The following is a 19,083-nucleotide window of genomic DNA, read 5'->3' as shown; positions in this document are numbered from 1 at the left end:
AGATTCTTAACCACTGCACCACCAGGAAAGCCCTTATGGAAAGTCTTATAGGTTTAAATGTTACTAGCTTATTGTCATTGACAGGTTAAGTAGGCTAGGACCTGTGCTACATGCTTTCTGGGGGTGATTGCATTATTATTGTCCCCACTGCACAGATGACGAAGCTGACCCTGGTATGGCATGACTAAGATCCTATAGCTAGTGGAGTGGAGCTGGGACCGTTTTATCCAAGTCCAAGTTCCAAATCCAAGCTTTCATCTTCTGTGGTTTTTCGTGTAACACACTGGTCTTGCCTGGGCATGGTACCCCCTCCCAGGCCGCTTCCCCAGAGGTGCCACGGTTTGTATTTTCTCAGTAACTGGAGAGGGAAGGGGCTTCTGACATTTTGAGCCCAGGTGTGCTAAACACCCTTCTAGGCACTGTATAAATCTGCCCGGTAAAGAACTGACTCAGCCCAAATACCAAGTGTACCACTATTGAGAAACACTAAAACCAAATATCCTTGGGACTTCCCTGGCCATCCAGTGGTTAAGACTCCACCCTTCCACTGCAGGGGGCGCAGATTCAATCCCTGGTCAGGGAACTAAGATCCTACATGCTGCGCGCGCGGCCAAAAAATTGAAAAAAAAATTTTTTTTGTTTTGTTTCTTTGTTTGTTTGTTTGCGGTACGCGGGCCGTTGCGGAGCACAGGCTCCCGATGCACAGGCTCAGCGCCCATGGCTCAAGGGCCTAGCCCCTCCGCGGCATGTGGGATCTTCCCAGACCAGGGCACGAACCCATGTCCCTTGCATCGGCAGGCGGACTCTGAACCACTGCGCCACCAGGGAAGCCCTAAAAAAATTTTTTTTAATAAATAAAGAAAACCAAATATCCTTACTGCACAGAATTGGCTTAGGTGATGTGGGGCTAGGCTGCAAAGACAAAATCACCTTGCCTGTCCTTGCAAGCTGCCATGCAGGGTAGGAGCTGGAAAAGACGTGGCTCCTATCCCCAGGGACTGATGGGCTCCTGTAGGCGTGGCTCCTGTCCCCAGGGATTGATGGGCTCCTGAGCTGATAGAGGCAGCAGCACCCACCTCCTGAAAGAAGGATTTGGGGGGGGAGTTTAGACTTTGGAAATGGACGAACCAGGGTTTGAATCCTGGCTCAGGCTCTCTCAGCTGAGTAAGCTTTGTTCATTCTCCTCTTGAGCAAAATAGGGACGATGATGCCTTCCCATAGGCTGCTGTGAAGATGAGAGTTTAGCACAGGGGGGCAGGTGCATAGTAGGTGCTCTGAGTTCAGAGGAAGGCCCAGGCTGACCCAGAAGGCTTCAGAGAGGAGGCGGAGAGAGGTGGGGCTCAGCCCTGCCAGGGGGATCAGATTAAAGGGCATGTCAGGCAGGGCACAGCTTGAGCAAAGATGGGCAACGTCTGTTCAAGAGCAAAGGATTCGTATGTCTGGAAGAGGAGAGAACATGGAAGCTGCAGAGTCTGGATTCAGGCCAGCTCCAAAGGCCAGGCTAGGGAGGCTTTGGACTTTATCCAGTCTCAACGCAGGCTGTACCCAGCAGGAGGTGTAGCTGACATCAGCCGCCAGAGTATTGGTCGCTGAGGCGTGTTCCGAGGGGTCACCCACCTGCTGTTCACTAGTCGTGGTGCCTTCTGGCTGAGAAGGTGGCCAATAGCTGCCCGGATTGATGGAGGCGTGTGTTAGGCAGGGCACTGACCGCCGGGCGCCAGCCCCTCGCCTGGCAGCAAGGAAACCTGTGACCTTAGATGTCTGGGAGGCTGCACAGGAAGGTGTCCTAAAGGTCACCTGGTGCATCTCTGCTCCCTTCTCCAGGCAGGGTTGGCCTCCCAAGAGCTGCCTGCATTTCAGCACTTCTCAGACTAAATTTTAGTAATAACAATAACAATGATGACATTTGTGGAACACTGACTCCTTGCCCAGCACCAGGCTAAGTGGTTTTCACGTGTTATCTCATTGACTTCTCACTGCAACCCATGGGGCAGGAACTATCATTATTCTCACTTCAAAAATGATTCTCAGAAAGGGTTAGTAATTCTCCAAAAGTCACACAGCTAGTAAATGACTTCAGTCCACAGTCTGATTCCAGAACTTCACAGCCTCATTAAAAAAACAAAACAAAACAAAAACTGCATGGAAGTTTATAAGACGCCCCCCAAGCCAATCCCAGGGAGAGCCACTGTTAATAATTCATGCACAAACATATACAGTATATAATCAGGCAGCACTTGCTTTGTATGAATTTCAGATACCACGGTTTAGTTAAATAACACCAGTCCCTCAATAACACTGTTCAAATTTCAGTTGCCATGTAATGTTAGCTGTGAGTAATTGCATTAAGTATGGACTTTGCTGCTAGCTCTTCCATCCACAAATTGCTGTGGAAATGACAGATGCATAATGGCCAGTGACCAGTTACACCACTTCTTTCAAAGCCTGTTGTTGATTGGTCACCATGCGTGTTATTCGGCTCCTACGCAGACAGCAAAGCATGTCCTTGTGTTGCCTCCCGTCTCCCTGTGATAAACCCATGTGACATTTTATAAAAATGTATCAGCAAAAGAGGGAATTGGCCAACACACATGAAAGTGCAGCACAGAAATGCAGAGTGATAACACTGAAAGTGCAATTTGAACTGAAGGTAAATGGAGTGATTTAAAAAATAGCTGGCTGTGGGAATGTTGACACCACAGCTATTTGCTATTCCAGAAGCTCTAGGTATGCAGCCAGGGAAACTTGGTGAAGGTACACCTATCGACATATGAATGGGAGTGGTTCTGACAAAAAGGATGAAGTTGTCCTGAGGAAGTGATGCCAGCAAAAACATCACATTAAAGGAACTGCCAGATATATTTCATGACATTGAAAGTACAAAGGATAAAATGTTTTAAGTTGATCTAAACTTAGAAAGGAGTATGATGACTCACCAATGCATAGAAAAGATGCTCGTTCTGTATCTCAAGTTACACTACAGGAAGAAGGCAAGCACTGTTCAAACTCCTCTTGATAATTTTCCCCAGATTTATTGAGGCATAATTGACAGATAAAACTGTAATATATTTAAAATGTACACTGTGATGATTTGATATATGTATACATTGTGAAATGATTCCCACAATCAAGTTAATTGATACATCCATTACCTCACATAGTTACCCTTTTTTTAGGGAGAAGATCTACTCTCTCAGCAAATTTCAATTATACAATACAGTATTATCTCCTATAGTCACCAGTTAGATCCTCAGATTCATTCATCTTAGAACTGAAAGTTTGTACCCTTTTATCAACCCCTCCCTATTTTCCCCCATCCCCAAGCACCTGGCAACCATTATTATACACTCTGTTTCTGTATAAGTGATACCATGCAGTATCTGTCTTTTTTCTTTCTGGCTTATTTCATTTAGCATAATGTATTCCAGTTTCATCCATGTCATCACAAATGGCAGGATTTCCTTCTTTTTAAAGACTGAATAATACTCCATTGTATATACATAAATACTACACTTTCTTTATCCATCTAACCATCAACAGACCCTTAGGTTGTTTCCAAATGTTAACTCTCATGAATAATGCTGCAATGAACATGGGAGTATAGGTATCTTTTGAGACAGGGTTTTCGCTTCCTTTGGATGTATACCCAGAAGTGGGATTGCTGGATCGTCCTTGATACATTTTGATAAAGAAAGAAAACTCTTGAATTCCAATGTTTTTAATTTAAATTACACTAGTAATTTAATAAGTATTAAATTTATTACTAGTTTTACTACTTTTTCATTTGTCTCTACATGTGTAACAGACCATCAAGAGTTTTTAATGCTTCAACAACAACTTTGAAAGGTCACAGAACGATCATAATTTTTCCCATTAATTAAGTTCTCTTTGCATGATTTCAGCTTGCATGGTCATTTTTACAGTCCCACAGCACAGTGGGAAGTGAGGACTGTGTATGTGTATGCATGTACCACCACATATGTATCTATCTGTATAATTTTAAAATGCAAATGGAGTATATTGTCTTCAACCTGCCTTTTTTTCCTACCATACGTTTTTTAAATTGAGGTAAAACGCACATAACATACAATTAACCATTTAAAGTGTTCAGGTCAGTGGCATTTAGTGTATTCACAGTGTTGTGCAACCACCCCTTCCCTCTAGTTTCAAAATGTTTTCATTATCTCAGAAAAACACCCATTGAATAATCACTCCACATTTCCCCCTCCCAGGCCCTGGTAACTTCTGGTCTGCTTTCTGACTCTATGGATTTGCCTATTCTGGATATATCCTATAAAAGTAATCATACAATAGGTGACCTTTTGTGCTTGACTTCTTAGGATAATGTTTTCGAGGTTCATCCAAGTTGTATTGTACCATGTATCAATATGTCTGTTGTTCCTTTTTAAGGTTAAATAATATTCCATTGTATGAATATACCCTAATTTACCCATTCTTCTGTTGAAGGACATTTGGGTTGTTTCCACGTTTTGACTATTATGAATAACGCTGGTATTAACATTCATGTACAAGTTTCTGTGTGGACATATGTTTTTATTTTTTTCCGGTATATACGTAGGAGTGGAATTGCTGGGTCATAAGGTAATTCTATGTTTGGACTTCATAAAAATGTAAAACTTTTGTGCATCAAAGGACACTATCAAGAATGTGATCAAGGTCATTGTTTCATCTTGAGTTAATTTTTGTAGATGGAGTGAGATAGAGGTCCAACTTTATTCTTTTGCGAGGGGCTATCCAGTTGTCCTAGCACCATTTGTTTTGTTTTGTTTTTTAAAGATTTTTTTTTTGATGTTTACCATTTTTAAATTCTTTATTGAATTTGTTACAATTTGCTTCTGTTTGGTTTTTTGGCCGCGAGGCATGTGGGATCTTAGCTCCCCGACCAGGGATCGAACCCACACCTCCTGTATTGGAATGTGAAGCCTTAACCACTGGACTGCCAGGGAAGTCCCCCTACCACCATTTGTTGCAGAGGTTATGTTTCCCCCATTGAATGGTCTTGGCATCCTTGTCAAAAATCAATTGGCCATAGATGTTTGGGCTTATTTCTGGGCTCTCAATTCTGTTGCATTGGTCTGTATTTCTATCCTTATGCCAGTACCACACGCATTTTTCATGTAACCTGAATATATTTTTATGTCAGAATGCTAGGGGTGATCTCATTCCTTTTGATGGCTGCACAATATTCCATTGTATGGATAAATCATAACAAATTGAACCAGCCTCCAACTGATGGACATCAGATTGTCTCCAAGTTTTTCTCTCTCACACACAATGCTGCACAAATCATCCAGGTGGATACCTCTTTATGTATATGTATGAATATTCCTGTAAGATACTTCTAGAAGATGAAGTGTTAAGTCAAAGAGTAATATAAGTCACTATTATTAAGTTGCCCTCCGAAAGTTATACCAATGACTTTTAGTGCACCATAGTGTTGACTTGGTGGATCTTAATCTTCTTATTCTCTGCCTGAGAGGCAGAAAATAGTGTTTCACTTTAGTTTGCATTTTGTTAATTATGACAAGATTCAGCATCTTTTCAAGTTTATTGGCTATTTTCTTTTTTGTGTGAATTTATATCTTTTGCACACTTTTTTTTTTTCTATTGAGATGTTGGGCTTTTGTTATTGATTTATAAGAATCCCTTGCATATTAAGGCTCACACTATATTAGAATGGTCTGGTTACTTGTTTGTCTCCTTCATTCTGTGTGCACACCTTGAAGGAAAGGAAGGTATCCTATTCACCCTTGTGTGCCTGGCGGCTAGCCTAGGGCATAGCACATAACAGAAGTTCGATAAATATTTGCTGAAGCGATAAAAAGGTGTGCACCTAAGTCCCTGAACCAGATGTTGACAGTGAAAAGATGAACAGAGGAGAGTCCTTGTTCTAATGGAGCCCACAGTCTGGTTGGAGAGTAGACATTAATTCTCTCATTCAACAAAAGTTTATTGAGCAGCTTCCTCTGGGCCAGGTGCATAATGTCCTAAGCAGCCTGCTAGGATGAGAAAAATGCCAGGACTGTGACTCAGGTGACCTGGTCCTACTGGAATCTGGGCTGGTGAGTTCCCCTCCCTGGTCATCAGTATCCCCATCCGTAAAATGTGAGTGACTGGACCAAATTCTCTCATTTCCCCTTGAACACCTATCAGTCTGTGCTTCTTTGGCTCTTTCTGGAAGTAGGAGTCAGTGGCCTAAGGGGCCATCATGTCACTGCTCAGAGCCTCCCCTTGCTCCACAGTGGCAGTGAATACAGGCTTTGAAGTCAGTGTCCTGAGTTCAAATTCCGGCTCTGCTACATGCTAGCTGTGGCCTTGGATGTGTGACTTAGCCTCTTGATGGAACCTTTCGGGTGGAATTAAAAGTGATGGACCCTGTGTGGAGAAAAGGGAACCCTCTTGCACTGTTGGTGGGAATGTAAATTGATACAGTTACTATGGAGAACAGTATGGAGGTTCCTTAAAAAACTAAAAATAGAACTACCATATGACCCAGCAATCCCACTACTGGGCATATACCCTGAGAAAACCATAATTCAAAAAGACACATGCACCCCAGTGTTCATTGCAGCACTATTTACAATAGCCAGGTCATGGAAGCAACCTAAATGCCCATCGACAAACGAATGGATATACGAATGGATATATATAACAATGGAATACTACCCAGCCATAAAAAGCAACGAAATTGGGTCATTTGTTGAGACGTGGATGGATCTAGAGACTGTCATATAGAGTGAAGTAAGTCAGAAAGAGAAAAACAAATATCGTATATTAACGCATATATGTGGAACCTAGAAAAATGGCATAGATGAACCGGTTTGCAGGGCAGAAATTGAGACACAGATGTAGAGAACAAACGTATGGACACTAAGCGGGGAAAGCCGCAGGGGGGTGGGGATGGTGGTGTGATGAATTGGGAGATTAGGATTGACATGTATACACTGATGTATAAAATTGATGACTAATGACTAATAAAAATAAATAAAATAAAATTCATAAATAAATAAAGTGATGGACCCTGTGAGGTGCTCGGCAGGCAGCCTGGCACAGAGAAAGTGTGCAGTAAATAAAAGGCCATTGTCCTTACCCTTAGCATAGACTTCAGGGCTACAGAGGAGTTGTCCAGGGAAGACCTGCCTCCTGGAAGATGAGAGATGAGGCACATGGGGAGTTGGAGTTGGGTGTGGCCTGGGAAAGGCTGCCCTTGAATGAGTTGAATGGGTCCCCGGTGAGAGCCCCCAGGTGCTTATGAATGAGTTCCTGTGGAGGTCTCTAGGTCAGCCCAGTCAGTGGGAGAACTCTGGACTGGGAGGCCAGCAGTCCTGCCTCGAGGTGGGCCTGGACCAGCAAGCTCCCCACGGTGGACCTCTGCTATGAAGTGAGGCCACAGCCCCCTCTTGAGGCACGAAAGTTGTCCTGTGGCCTAATGTGTGGATCCCCAGGGCCAGCTAGCTGGAAGTCTAGACAGGGCTGGCTTTTCATGCCCCCTGCTGGCAGCTTCAGGAACAACAAGCACCCACTTCCCCTCCTGCCTTGACGCCAGGCAGTGTTGCTGGTGAGGGCAGCCCACGTGGCCACCTGTGCCCTTCCTGCCCTCGGTTCAGACCCCCAGTGGCTTCTCCCTCCCCTTCAAGTTCCTGGAAACTGTCCCCACGACGCCCACATGCTCACAAACACAGAGACGTGGACAAGTGCTCAAGGGCAAACACTTTTTTTTAAATTGATTTTTATTGGAGCATAGTTACTTTACAATGTTGTATTAGTTTCTGCTGTACAGCAAAGTGAATCAGTTATACGTATACATATATCCCCTCTTTTTTAGATTTCCTTCCCATTTAGGTCACCACAGAGCACTGAGTAGAGTTCCCTGTGCTATACAGTAAGTTCTCATTAGTTATCTATTTTATACATAGTAGTGTATATATGTCAGTCCCAATCTCCCAGTTCCTCCCACCCCCCCATCCCTCAAACACTTTTATTTGCACATGACGTCACAACCACACACAGATATACCCATGTTTAAAGTCACATTAAAACTTTCAGGGACCCTGTTCACTTTTACTTCATGGACCCCTTTCTCCATTAAAGGATAATAATAAAAGTTATATTTTACAAAAACAAAATTATATTTTACAACTATGTTGGTGTAAATAACAGATATCATCCAGGCTGCATTCATTATTATACAATTCATTGTTATTATATTCTCTTTATTTCTTATTTTAAAATAAATTAAAATGAAAACATTTTCATAGGCTCCTGAAACTATCACAGGCCCTCAGCACTAAGCCTCCTGAGGAGATCTGACGGAGAAGTCAGCCCCACCAGTGAGCATGTGTGAATTCACACACATCTAGCTCCAAAAAGTGCCCACTCTATTATTAATATCTGTCACTGGGGCTTCCCTGGTGGTCCAATAACCAGGTTAAGAATCCACACTTCCACTGCAGGGAGCACAGGTTCGATCCCTGGTTGGGAAACTAGGATCCTGCAAGCTGTGTGGTGTGGCCAAAACAAACATAGAAAAACCTGTCATTTACGGTCACCCTTTATGTGCCAGGCACTAAGTGAAGTGCTTTCCATGAATTATCTCTTTTTTTAAATATTTATTTATTTTATTTTTATTTATTTGGCTGCGCCAGATCTTCACTGCGGCACGTGGGATTTCGTTGTGGCGTGCGGGATCTTTTAGTTGTGGCATGTGGGATCTTTAGTTGCGGCATGCGGGATCTAGTTCCCTAACCAGGGATCGAACCTGGGTCCCCTGCATTGGGAGCATGGAGTCTTAACTGCTGGACCACCAGAGAAGTCCCTCCATGAATTATCTTATTTTTATTTTTTTTATAGACAGGGAAACTGACATTCAGAGAGGAGAAGTGATTTGCCCTGGGTCACACAGCCAAGGTCTGCGTGACCCCAAAGGCTGTGTTCTAGTCCTCTCCTCAGGGGTCTGCTTGGTGCCTGATCCCAGGGGAGCACCAAATGTTTGGCAGGACAAATCTGCCCCACAGAGGGTGCAGTGTAATGCTCACTCCCGTGCCCACAGACTCACCCGGACACACACACCGCCCCCTGCCCTGGCAGTGCTCTGCAGTGAAAGCCCCAACCTGGTTTCCAGCCCCAGCCCCGAGGCAGCGAGACTGGTTAAGCGTATCCTCATCCAGCACAGGTTCTCCTCGCCCTCCATGGAGCCAGGTGTCCCAGGCCACCTCCAGCCCCAAGGTACCACCTCCAGCCCCAAGGTACCACCTTTCCTGAGAGCTGGCAGTGAGGGTGAAGGGCTGAGATTGGGGCAGAGGAGAGGAAAGGGCCACAAGCTGGGATCTTTTCCCATGTGAGTTTCTGCCATTTACTGGGTATCCAGGGATGCAGACCCTCCCCCGACCTTCAGGAGCTCCATTTGAGTGTTTGTTATTATTTTTTCATTATTATGAATTTCCTTGCTTATTAATGGAGGTAAGAATAGCACCTGCTTTCCAGGACTGTTGAAAAGGTCCAATGACATAAGTACAGTCTTTATTTCAGTGCCTGGTGCCAAGTGAGCAAATTAGAGCTGGTTGTGTTAATATTATTCCTACCTCTGTAATCCGGTGAGATGATGAAAGCATGATTTGGGGCAGAGGAGGTGTAGCCACCTTAGGAGAAAGGACAGAAATCATAGACATGGAGTGATGTGGGCGACCGTGTCAGAGAGAGGATCAGCCTACCAGGCACCCACAGATTTTGAACCAAGTGGTCAGGAGATGGTCAAGGGGGGTCCCATAGGATTAAGCCCATCTGGAGGAGTCAGCAGGACATCAGGCACAGGACGGGAGCAGCAGCCCTACATTTGGCCGATCTGAGGGGACCACCCATCCCCGTTTGCTCAGGATGGTCCTGGTTTTAGCACTGAAAGTTCTGCATCCCGAGAAACCCCTCAGTCCCAGGCAAGCAGGATGGTTGGTCCCCCTAGAACATGCAGTGGTCACAAGGCGCCCACTATAACCAGCACTGGGCTCAGACCCAGCTGTGGGCCTCTTGTCCTCTGGCTGAGGGAAGCTGAAGCATGCCGACAACCACCCCCTGACATGACACATGGTGGAATGCCCCTCCTCAGATAATAATCACACTGCCCTTTGTTGCTCCAAGCTCTGGTTCTGGATCCACAGGGATCAGGGAGTACTTCCGGTTTCCAGGGAGTACTCTCGATTCTGAGAAATTAGAGGGTGAACTCTGGCCGGACTGACTTCCCAGCTCCTGGAATCTCTCAGTTCTGTTCCACGGGCCTTTGCACCACCTGGCACCCTTTTCCCTCCTTTGGGACTCAGCTGGAAGGCCACATCCTCCAAGGAGCCCTCCCTAACTCCTGCATGCGGGGGGCTGTGTCCCCAGCGCCCCCTAGTGTCCCACTGTATGTTTCCTGGTCGTCCGCAGCAAAGTACCACAAACTGGGCGGTTTAAACAACAGAAATTTATTCTCTCACAGTTCTGGAGACCAGAAGTCCAAAATCAAGGTGTCATTGGGGCCATGCTTTCTCTGAAGGCTCCAGAGGAGAATCTGGCCCACGCTTTTCTCTTAGCTTCGGTGCTGCCAGCAATCCTTGGTGTTCCTTGGCTTGTAGGTGCTCTACTCTAATCTCTGCCGTCACCTTCACATGACCTTCTCCCTGAATGTCTGTGTCTCTTCTCCTCTTCTTATAAGGACACAGATTATACTGGATTAAGGTCCACTGTTATCCAGTATGACCTTGTCTTAAATTGATGACATCTTCAAAGATTTTATTTCCAAATAAGGCCATATTCACAGGTACCAGAGGTTAGGACTTGGACATATCCTTTTGGAGGACACAATTCGAGCCATAACACACATTTTTGCACTTGTCAGGAAATACTTGCTGGATAATGAAGGAGACAGTGTTTGTGGGCATCTCTCACCAGGCCTGGTCCACACTGGAGTCTCAGCGCTGTGCCAGGGCCTGGCCAGAGAACATGCTTGGCAGAAGCTGAGGATGGAGTGAGGAACAGAGGAGGAATTGCCCCACCTTTGGACAGATGGCTAGTTTTCAGGGCTCTGAGATGCTTTGAAAGACCTTAGAGGAAGAGGCTAGGTTAGGAGGGGTTTAGAAGGGACTAGGCTAGGGAGTTGCCTAGTTTAGGCCAGACATTTCTTATAAGCAGGTGCCAGCAGCTCTCTACTTCCTAGAATCTTCTAGTGTGGACAAGCCTGAGCATTTACATATTAAAATATCCATTACTGGTTTATAAATTACTCTCCTTTTCTTTCCCCTCTAATAAAATTCGAGCGTTGTACTGATAGTTTTGAAATGGTGTGAACAGGTAGGTTATATTGGACTTCCGGTTTCCAGTCCTGCACATAAGGAGCTTAGAAGTTGTTACTCTGTCCTTATGAATAAAAAGCTGAGCAAAATGAAATATCAACACCTCTCCTTAGATCCATCGGAAAAGTGAGGCCACAGGGCAAACCGCTGCCGCCCTGTTGTTGTTGTGTACGTGTTGTACGTTGTGTACGTTGTGTACGTGTTGTCTAAGGCTGCTTTCCCACTACAGCAGCAGACTTGAGAAGCTGCAGCAAAGACTGTCTGTCCTGTCAAGCCTAAAATATTTGCACTGGCCCAATGCAGAAAACGTTTGCTGGTGCTGCTGTAGGATAAGGAGAGTGAATAAGGAGAACAACTAACAGACAGGAATGGTGAGTGTGGCTAGGGGACAGCAAGCAAAACGGACAGTGGCAGGATATCCCCGGCACAGGAGGCCTCACGTCTGATCTAATACGGCCTCATGGTACATGGGAAAGACTTGGATTTTATTCTTAGTATGAGGATTTAGAAAAAGAAAAGCAGAATCTGGAATCCAGGAGCTGTCTGGCACCTACAGATTTGGTCTTGTGTTGCACCTGAACAATTTCGCGGAACATCGACATCAGACAAAGCCATTCTGTGACCTTGAGGAATCAAGACAAAAACAAGACCCCTGGGGCTTCCCTGGTGGCGCAGTGGTTGGGAGTCCGCCTGCTGATGCAGGGGACGCGGGTTCGTGCCCCGGTCCGGGAGGATCCCGCATGCCGCGGAGCGGCTGGGCCCGTGAGCCATGGCCGCTGGGCCTGCGCGTCCGGAGCCTGTGCTCCGCAGCGGGAGAGGCCACAACAGTGAGGGGCCCGCGTACCGAAAAAAAAAAAAGACAAGACCCCTCCATAATCATGTCTAAACACAGACAAACCCGAATATTATTGAAACCACACAACACCAAGCACACCCCTCTCCTGGCTAATCCGAGGGACTGCAGCTTCCTTACCAATGGTAACCAGTCTCACTCTAGCCTGCCCTCCCTATAAATAAAATTATTGCGCTCCCCAACCGTAAAATTATCCTTGCTTCTGAAAGCACCAATCCAGAGCAAAGTCCCGCTCCTTGGACCCTCACCCAAATCACCCCACCAAAGTCCAAATCCTAAACTAGTTCTTTTTTTTTTTTTTTTTGAGGAGCGAATCGTTTGTTTTAAATTTTTATTGGCATACAGTTGACTTACAATGTTGTGTTAGTTTCTGCTGTGCACCAAAGTGAATCACTTATACATATACATATGTATTCACTCTTTTTTAGATTCTTTTCCCATATAAGTCCTATAATAAGTTCTAAGACCCTTTCACTGAGACACTCCATGGTTCCCTGGTGTGCATTTTCCCTTACTGGACAACCTATACATTCTTTTTTTAATATTCCTTTCCATTATGGTTTATCCCAGGAGATTGGATATAGTTCCCTGTGCTATACAGTAGGACCTTGTTGTTTATCCATCCTAAATGTAATAGTTTGCCTCTACCAATCCCAAACTCCCAGTCCATCCCTCTCCCTATCCCCTCCCCCTTGGCAACCACAAGTCTGATTTCTATGTCTGTGAGTCTGTTTCTGTTTCATAGGCAGGTTCATTTGTGCCATATTTTAGATTCCACATATAAGTGACATCATATGGTATTTGTCTTTCTCTTTCTGACTTACTTCACTTGTATTGCAATATGATAATCTCTAGTTACATCCATGTTGCTGCAAATGGCATTATTTCATTCTTTTTTATGGCCGAGTAGTGTCTCTTTAGTCTTTTAATCTAGAACAGTCCCCCTCATGCCCAGACACCCACTTCTTTTTTAGGGCTGTATTCTGACCCCCTTGGAGGAGAGAGAGAAGAAAAGAAGGAAGGAAGAAAAGGTGGGAGGGAGGAAGGAAGGAAAAGTCTCAGATGCAGTGCAGTTCTCAGAAAGTTCCAGGAAAGCCAGTAGGAGTCCTTGAGAGGGCCACATCTCCTGGCAACAGCTTGCCTCACTGTCCTTTGGGCACTGGCTGGGAGCAGCCCTTGGAAGCATGGCCTCTGTGCTAAGGATGGGGATGGATTTCTGAGCACAGCCGTCCCCTCTGTAACTTAGGCTCCTGGCAGTGCAGAGACACATCCCCGTGGCCACTACCAGGGCACTGCCTTTTTTTTTTTTTTTTTTAAACCTTGGCAATTTTTAAAAATAACTTTATTGAAATATAACACATGCACCATTCAACCTTAAAGTGTACCGTTCAGTGGTTTTTGGTATATTCACACTTGTGAAACCATGATCACAATCTAATTTTAGAACATTTTCATCACAGCAAAAAGACACCCATACCGGGACTTCCCTGGTGGTCCAGTGGTAAAGAATCCGCCTTCCAATGCAGGGGACGCGGGTTCGATCCCTGGTCAGGGAACTAAGATCCCACATGCCATGGGGCAACTAAGCCTGTGTCCCACAACTACCTCATGCCTCATGAGCTCTCATGCCTCAACTAGAGCCCACGTGCCGCCAACAACAGAGCCCATGTGCCCTGGAGCCTGCGCGCCACAACTAGAGAAGAGAAAACCCGCACGCCGCATCTAAGACCCGACGCAGCCAAAAATAAATAAATAAATAAATCTTAAAAAAATAAAAGACACCCGTACCCATTAGCAGTCGTTCCCCACCCTCACCTCCCATGCCACTCCCAGCCCAAGGCAAACACTAATCTACTGTCTCTCTAGATTTGCCTGTTGCATATCAATGGAATCGTACAATTTGTGGCCTTTGGTAATGGGCTCCTTTTACTTAGCATAATGTTTCAAGGTTCATCCATGTTGTAGCGTGATTCAGTGCTTCATTCCCTCTTATTGTCAAATGATATTGTTAAATCATATGGATTTAGCACATTTTGTTCATCAGTTGGTGGACATTTAGGTTTGTTTCCACTTTTTTGACTCTTAGGAGTAATGCTGCTTATGAATATTCATGTACAGGATTTTATGTGGACATATTTTTTTTCATTTCTCTTGGGTGTATACCTAGGAACAGAATTGCTGGATCATATAGTAACTCTATGTTTAACATTTTGAGGAACTTCTAGATGGTTTTCCACAGCAGCTGCACCATTTTACATTCCCAGAAGCAATATACAAGGGTTCCAATTTCTCACCATCCTCGAAACACTTGTAATTATCTGTCTTATTTGTTATAGCCATTTCTAGTGGATATGAAGTGGTATCTTAATGTGGCATTTACCTAATGACTAATGATGTTGAACATCTTTTCATGTGCTTACTAGCCATTTATATCTCTTTGGAGAGATTCAGATTTATGATTTGCAAATATTTTCTCCCATACTGTGGGTTTTCTTTTCACTTTCTTAACGGTATCCTTTGAGACACAAAAGTGTCTAATTTTTTTTTTTTTTTTGCGGTACGCGGGCCTCTCACTGTTGTGGCCTCTCCCGTTGCGGAGCACAGGCTCCAGACGCGCAGGCTCAGCGGCCGTGGCTCATGGGCCCAGCCGCTCCGCGACATGTGGGATCTTCCCGGACCAGGGCACGAACCCGTGTCCCCTGCATCAGCAGGCGGACGCTCAACCACTGTGCCACCTGGGAAGCCCCAAGGCATTCACTTGTTAATTTATGTCTGTTGAGTCTCTTTTAATCTATAACGCTCCAGGCTTTTTTTTTTTGGCTGCATTATGTCTGTGTTGCTGCGCAGGGGCTTTCTCTAGTTGTGGTGATCAGGGGCTACTCTTTGTTGCAGTGCATGGGTTTCTCCTTGCAGTGGCTTCTCTTGTTGCAGAGCACGGGCTCTAGGTGCACGGGCTTCAGTAGTTGTGGCATTCGGGCTCAATAGTTGTGGCTCGCGGGCTCTAGAGTGCAGGCTTAGTAGTTGCGCTGCATGGGCTTAATTGCTCCACAGCATATGGGATCTTCCCAGACCAAGGATCAAACCCGTGTCCCCTGCATTGGCAGGTGGATTCTTAACCACTGTGCCACCGGGGAAGTCCCAGACTTTTTTTCCCTCTTGCATTTTATTTGTTGAAGAAACAGGGTCATTTGTCTATAGAGTTTCCATCAGTCTGAATTTGTTAATTGCATCTCCATGGTGTAATTTAACATGTTCTTCTGTCCCTTGTATTTTAGTAATCCAGAGGCATGATCTGCTTTAGATTTGGTTTTAGCACAGCAATAATTTGCAGGTGATATGTGTGTTTCCAGAGTCAGAACGTGTAAGGTTGACTCTGTCTGCAATGTTAGGGGCCATCCATAATCTTCAACTGGATTTTTTTTTTTTTGGCTGCCACGTGGTATGCAGGATCTTAGTTCCCCGACCAGGGATCAAACTCTTACACTCTGTATTGGGAGCACAGAGTCTCAACCACTGGACCACCAGGGAAGTCCCTGGATCTTTTTTATTTGGCTGTGTTAGGTCTTCATTGCTGCACGCGGGCTTTCTCTAGTTGCGGCGAGCAGAGGCTACTCTTCATGGCAGCGTGCGGGCTTCTCATTGCAGTGGCTTCTCTTGTTGAGGAGCACGGGCTCTAGGCACATGAACTTCAGTAGTTGTGGCACAGGGACTCAGTAGTTGTGGCTCGTAGGCTCAGTAGTTGTGGTGCACGGGCTTAGCTGTTCTGCGGCACATGGGATCTTCCCGGACCAGGGCTCAAACCCGTGTCCCCTGCATTGGCAGGTGGATTCTTAACCAGTGTGCCACCAGGGAAGTCCCTGGATCATTTTTTAATTAGAGGTGATTTACACTTTGAAAGGGTCACTCTGGTTGCTGCAGGGGAAGGGGTCCCAGGGTTTCAAGGACTGAAGGATAGCCATGCAGCAAAGCACTTGCTGCCGTGCCTGGCACACAGGGACGACTCAATAAATATTAGCACTTACTGTTGTTGTTGTTATTAGAGCTGTGTGGGGGACCCAAGTCCTGAGCTCGGAGCCATTTTCTGGCCAGGGCATTCTCCTCTCTTCTCCTCTGCCCTTGGAGGAGACATCGTCAGTGCCCCATGGCTCTGGGAGGCATGTTCAGGAATGCGGCGGCCATCTATTTGCACCTGGTGGGGCCCTTCCGGGGAAAGAAGTCTGGAGCTTCGCTCGCCCGGTGTTTGCATCAGACTGTAAGTGCTCTAGCCCCTCGTGCTCTGCTGCTTGCGTGCCCCAGGGGTCCTGGGATCTGGCTTGGTTCCGGCTTCAAAGCTGTGCACGAGCCTCCTCTTTCAGGAGGCCTTCTCTGACCGCAGCCTGGATGTGGGCCTCTCCCTTGCCCTTGCCTCTAATCTAGAACTTGTAGCTATGCATCTGAATGGTCTCCTTGGAGCTGCTGCCTCCCCATCACCCCCTGTGCCCAGCCCAGTGTTTGGTACACAGTAGGTGCTTCATAAATGTTGGCTGAGTAACTACATTACGCATAAGCTCAAGAACAGGCACTGGTTCCCCCCTTATCCAAGGAGTGCGTGGCATACTCGAAGGCCACTCCACCGAGCACCCCAAGCTTCTAGAGTCCCCCCTCTTTTATCTTCTTCCTGAACTCACTCAACTCCATCCACCCCCTTTGCTCTCTCTCTGTGCCCCTGCACCCCTCTACTCCTTCGCCCACCCCAGCCCTCCACAGACTCCCTCACTCCAACCTCTACCCACCCACCCCCACTGCCCCGACTCATCTTCACTTTATTTTTTTAAGTATGATGCGTACCCGATTCAAACGTAATTCCTTATATCATTGAACCTATAATGCCATCAATATTAAGATGCACTGTTATTTTATGGACTAGTAAGTGGGGAAATTGCCAGTTAAACTCGTGCTATAGATTCTAAGACACATCTGAAAGTGCAATGTGCAAAAAATACACATATCAGAATCAGTCAAACATGGTATGCTCTCCATACAAGAAACTTAGAAACATAGAAAAGTACACTTATAATTAAATCACCTATAATTCCACCACTCAGAGAGAACCTTTCTTAACATTTGGTATGTTTCCTTCTAAATTTTTTTCTATTCACATATGGTCATAAAAAATATATATATACATACAAATATATATTAGGGTATATTTTTAAAAATATAATCATCCTGTACATGCTATTTTGTAGCCTGTTTTATTGATGTTGGTATATCATATTTACAAACATTCCTCTAAAATGTAATTTTCTCCCACATTTTTTAATCATAAAAATAAAACCTTTATTTTAGAAAATTTGGAAAATAAGAAAATTATAAGGAAGAGAAGAAAAATATCTGTCAACTAACCAACTAAAGATAATCACTGCTGACTAACATTTGGGTGATAACATGATTTTCCCTGGCAGGGATCACGCTCTCATTTTTAACTATTTTGACATGTTCTGAGTGCCAGGCCTGGTGAGAGGTGTCAGGGACAGGGCTGCCAATGTTAGCAAAGCACCTACTAGGTGTCAGCCCCATGCTGGGCTCTCTGCAAATCATTCCCATCAGCAAGACTCCCAAGTGATGGAAAAGCCTGGCCCGTATACAGACGGTCCCCATGCCCTTCTCCAGGGCAGGGGCCAGACACTAGGAGCCCTGCTGTTGCCACCACCCTGACCAGGGTCCTGTCCAGCTCCTCCTCCAACCTTGGGGAAGTCCCTGAACCTCTTTGAGCTTCAGTGTCCTCATCTTTACATGGGGATTATCCTGGTCCCTCTGATAGACGTGCTGTGGGGACTAAGCCCATGAGGAACAGTGGGGGCTCACTGTTAGATACAGCTGTGGCCCCACCACCTGCCGGCCATCTGAGACTCCAAGCCACAGGACCAGGAGGCTGGGAGGGACCACAGAGCCTATGCCCCTATTATACTGATGGAGAGACTGAGGCCAGGGGAGCTAAAGCACCTGTGCAATGTCACCCAGCCAAGGCGGGCTTAGGACCTGAGTTTGGTGGTTCTCAGGCCTGGCCAGTGTCTGCACACCTGCGGGTGAGGGGGAAGCTGGCCTGGAAGGAACATAGGGAAGGGGAGGGGAGGTCCCCTGAGCCCCCTAGGACCGAGCAAGTGTCCTCTTTGCCTGAGTCAGAACGTGGCCTCGTCTCAAACAGCCCTGAGTCTGAGTGTATCTGTTGTATGACCTTGAACACATCCCTCTCCCCGCTCCCCCTCCTCCATCTTCTCATCTGTAAAACGGGACCAGCCAGGTGGTCCTGAGAAGTCAAAGGAAGAGCTTAGCGAGAAGCTGCTGCAGTCACTGTCGCCACGATCCTTCCCGTGCTCTGCTCTCCCCCTTCCTCCTGCCCCTCCTCCTCGGCCCCAGCCCCTCCTGGGTCAAACTTTAGCCTGATGGAATCCAGGCTGTGTGCCAGGATACGTGGACCCTGGGCTGGCAGGTGGGCGAGTCCAGGCTGCTGGAGTGGGAGGAGCTGAGCGGGGCGGCGGGAGACCCCGCCCCCCTGTCTTGTCTGGGAGCCCTGCTCTCCGCCTCCCGCCTGGAGGAGTGGGCACCAAGGCTATGGCCCCAGAGAAGCTGCCTCCCGGGCAGGCCCAGGCTTCTGGGCCTCCACCACTGACCCTCTGTTTGTTCTGTCTTCAGCTCGTCATGACCAAACAGCTGCAGGCTCGAAGGCTGGATGGGATCGACCACAACCCATGGTGAGCTGGGCGGGGCTGGGGAGGGGTGTGGGGGCCCCCTGGGCTCAAGGGCAGGGCAGGGCTGGCGGTCCCTGGATTGGCAGTAACTCAGTGGTACCCAGGACGGCCGCGCACTCGGACGGGGGAAGATTTGTAGCCACAGCTCCTGAGAGGT

At 46.4% G+C, this 19,083-nt stretch overlaps 1 protein-coding gene across 3 annotated transcripts in view; it reads left to right on the top strand.

The window, feature by feature from the left end:
* Window positions 1-19,083, top strand: part of KYAT1 (kynurenine aminotransferase 1) — a 33,108-nt gene that overhangs the window by 3,710 nt on the left and 10,315 nt on the right. The window contains exons 1-2 of one of the 3 annotated variants that reach the window (XM_022578532.3): window positions 16,265-16,447; window positions 18,871-18,929. In XM_022578532.3, the coding sequence (XP_022434240.2) occupies window positions 16,337-16,447; window positions 18,871-18,929 (170 nt within the window). In that variant the 5' untranslated portion in view covers window positions 16,265-16,336. Of the gene's footprint in view, window positions 1-16,264; window positions 16,448-18,870; window positions 18,930-19,083 lie in introns of those variants that run through there. The other 2 variants (XM_089913833.1, XM_022578534.3) reach the window with 2 other exon arrangements.

The sequence above is a fragment of the Delphinapterus leucas genome, chromosome 6 (assembly GCF_059928025.1).
Source record: "Delphinapterus leucas isolate spDelLeu-1000000601 "Yukka" chromosome 6, BTC_Dleu_Yukka2, whole genome shotgun sequence".
Classification (NCBI taxonomy): domain Eukaryota; kingdom Metazoa; phylum Chordata; class Mammalia; order Artiodactyla; family Monodontidae; genus Delphinapterus; species Delphinapterus leucas.
This window is presented reverse-complemented; position numbering and strand designations above follow the sequence as displayed.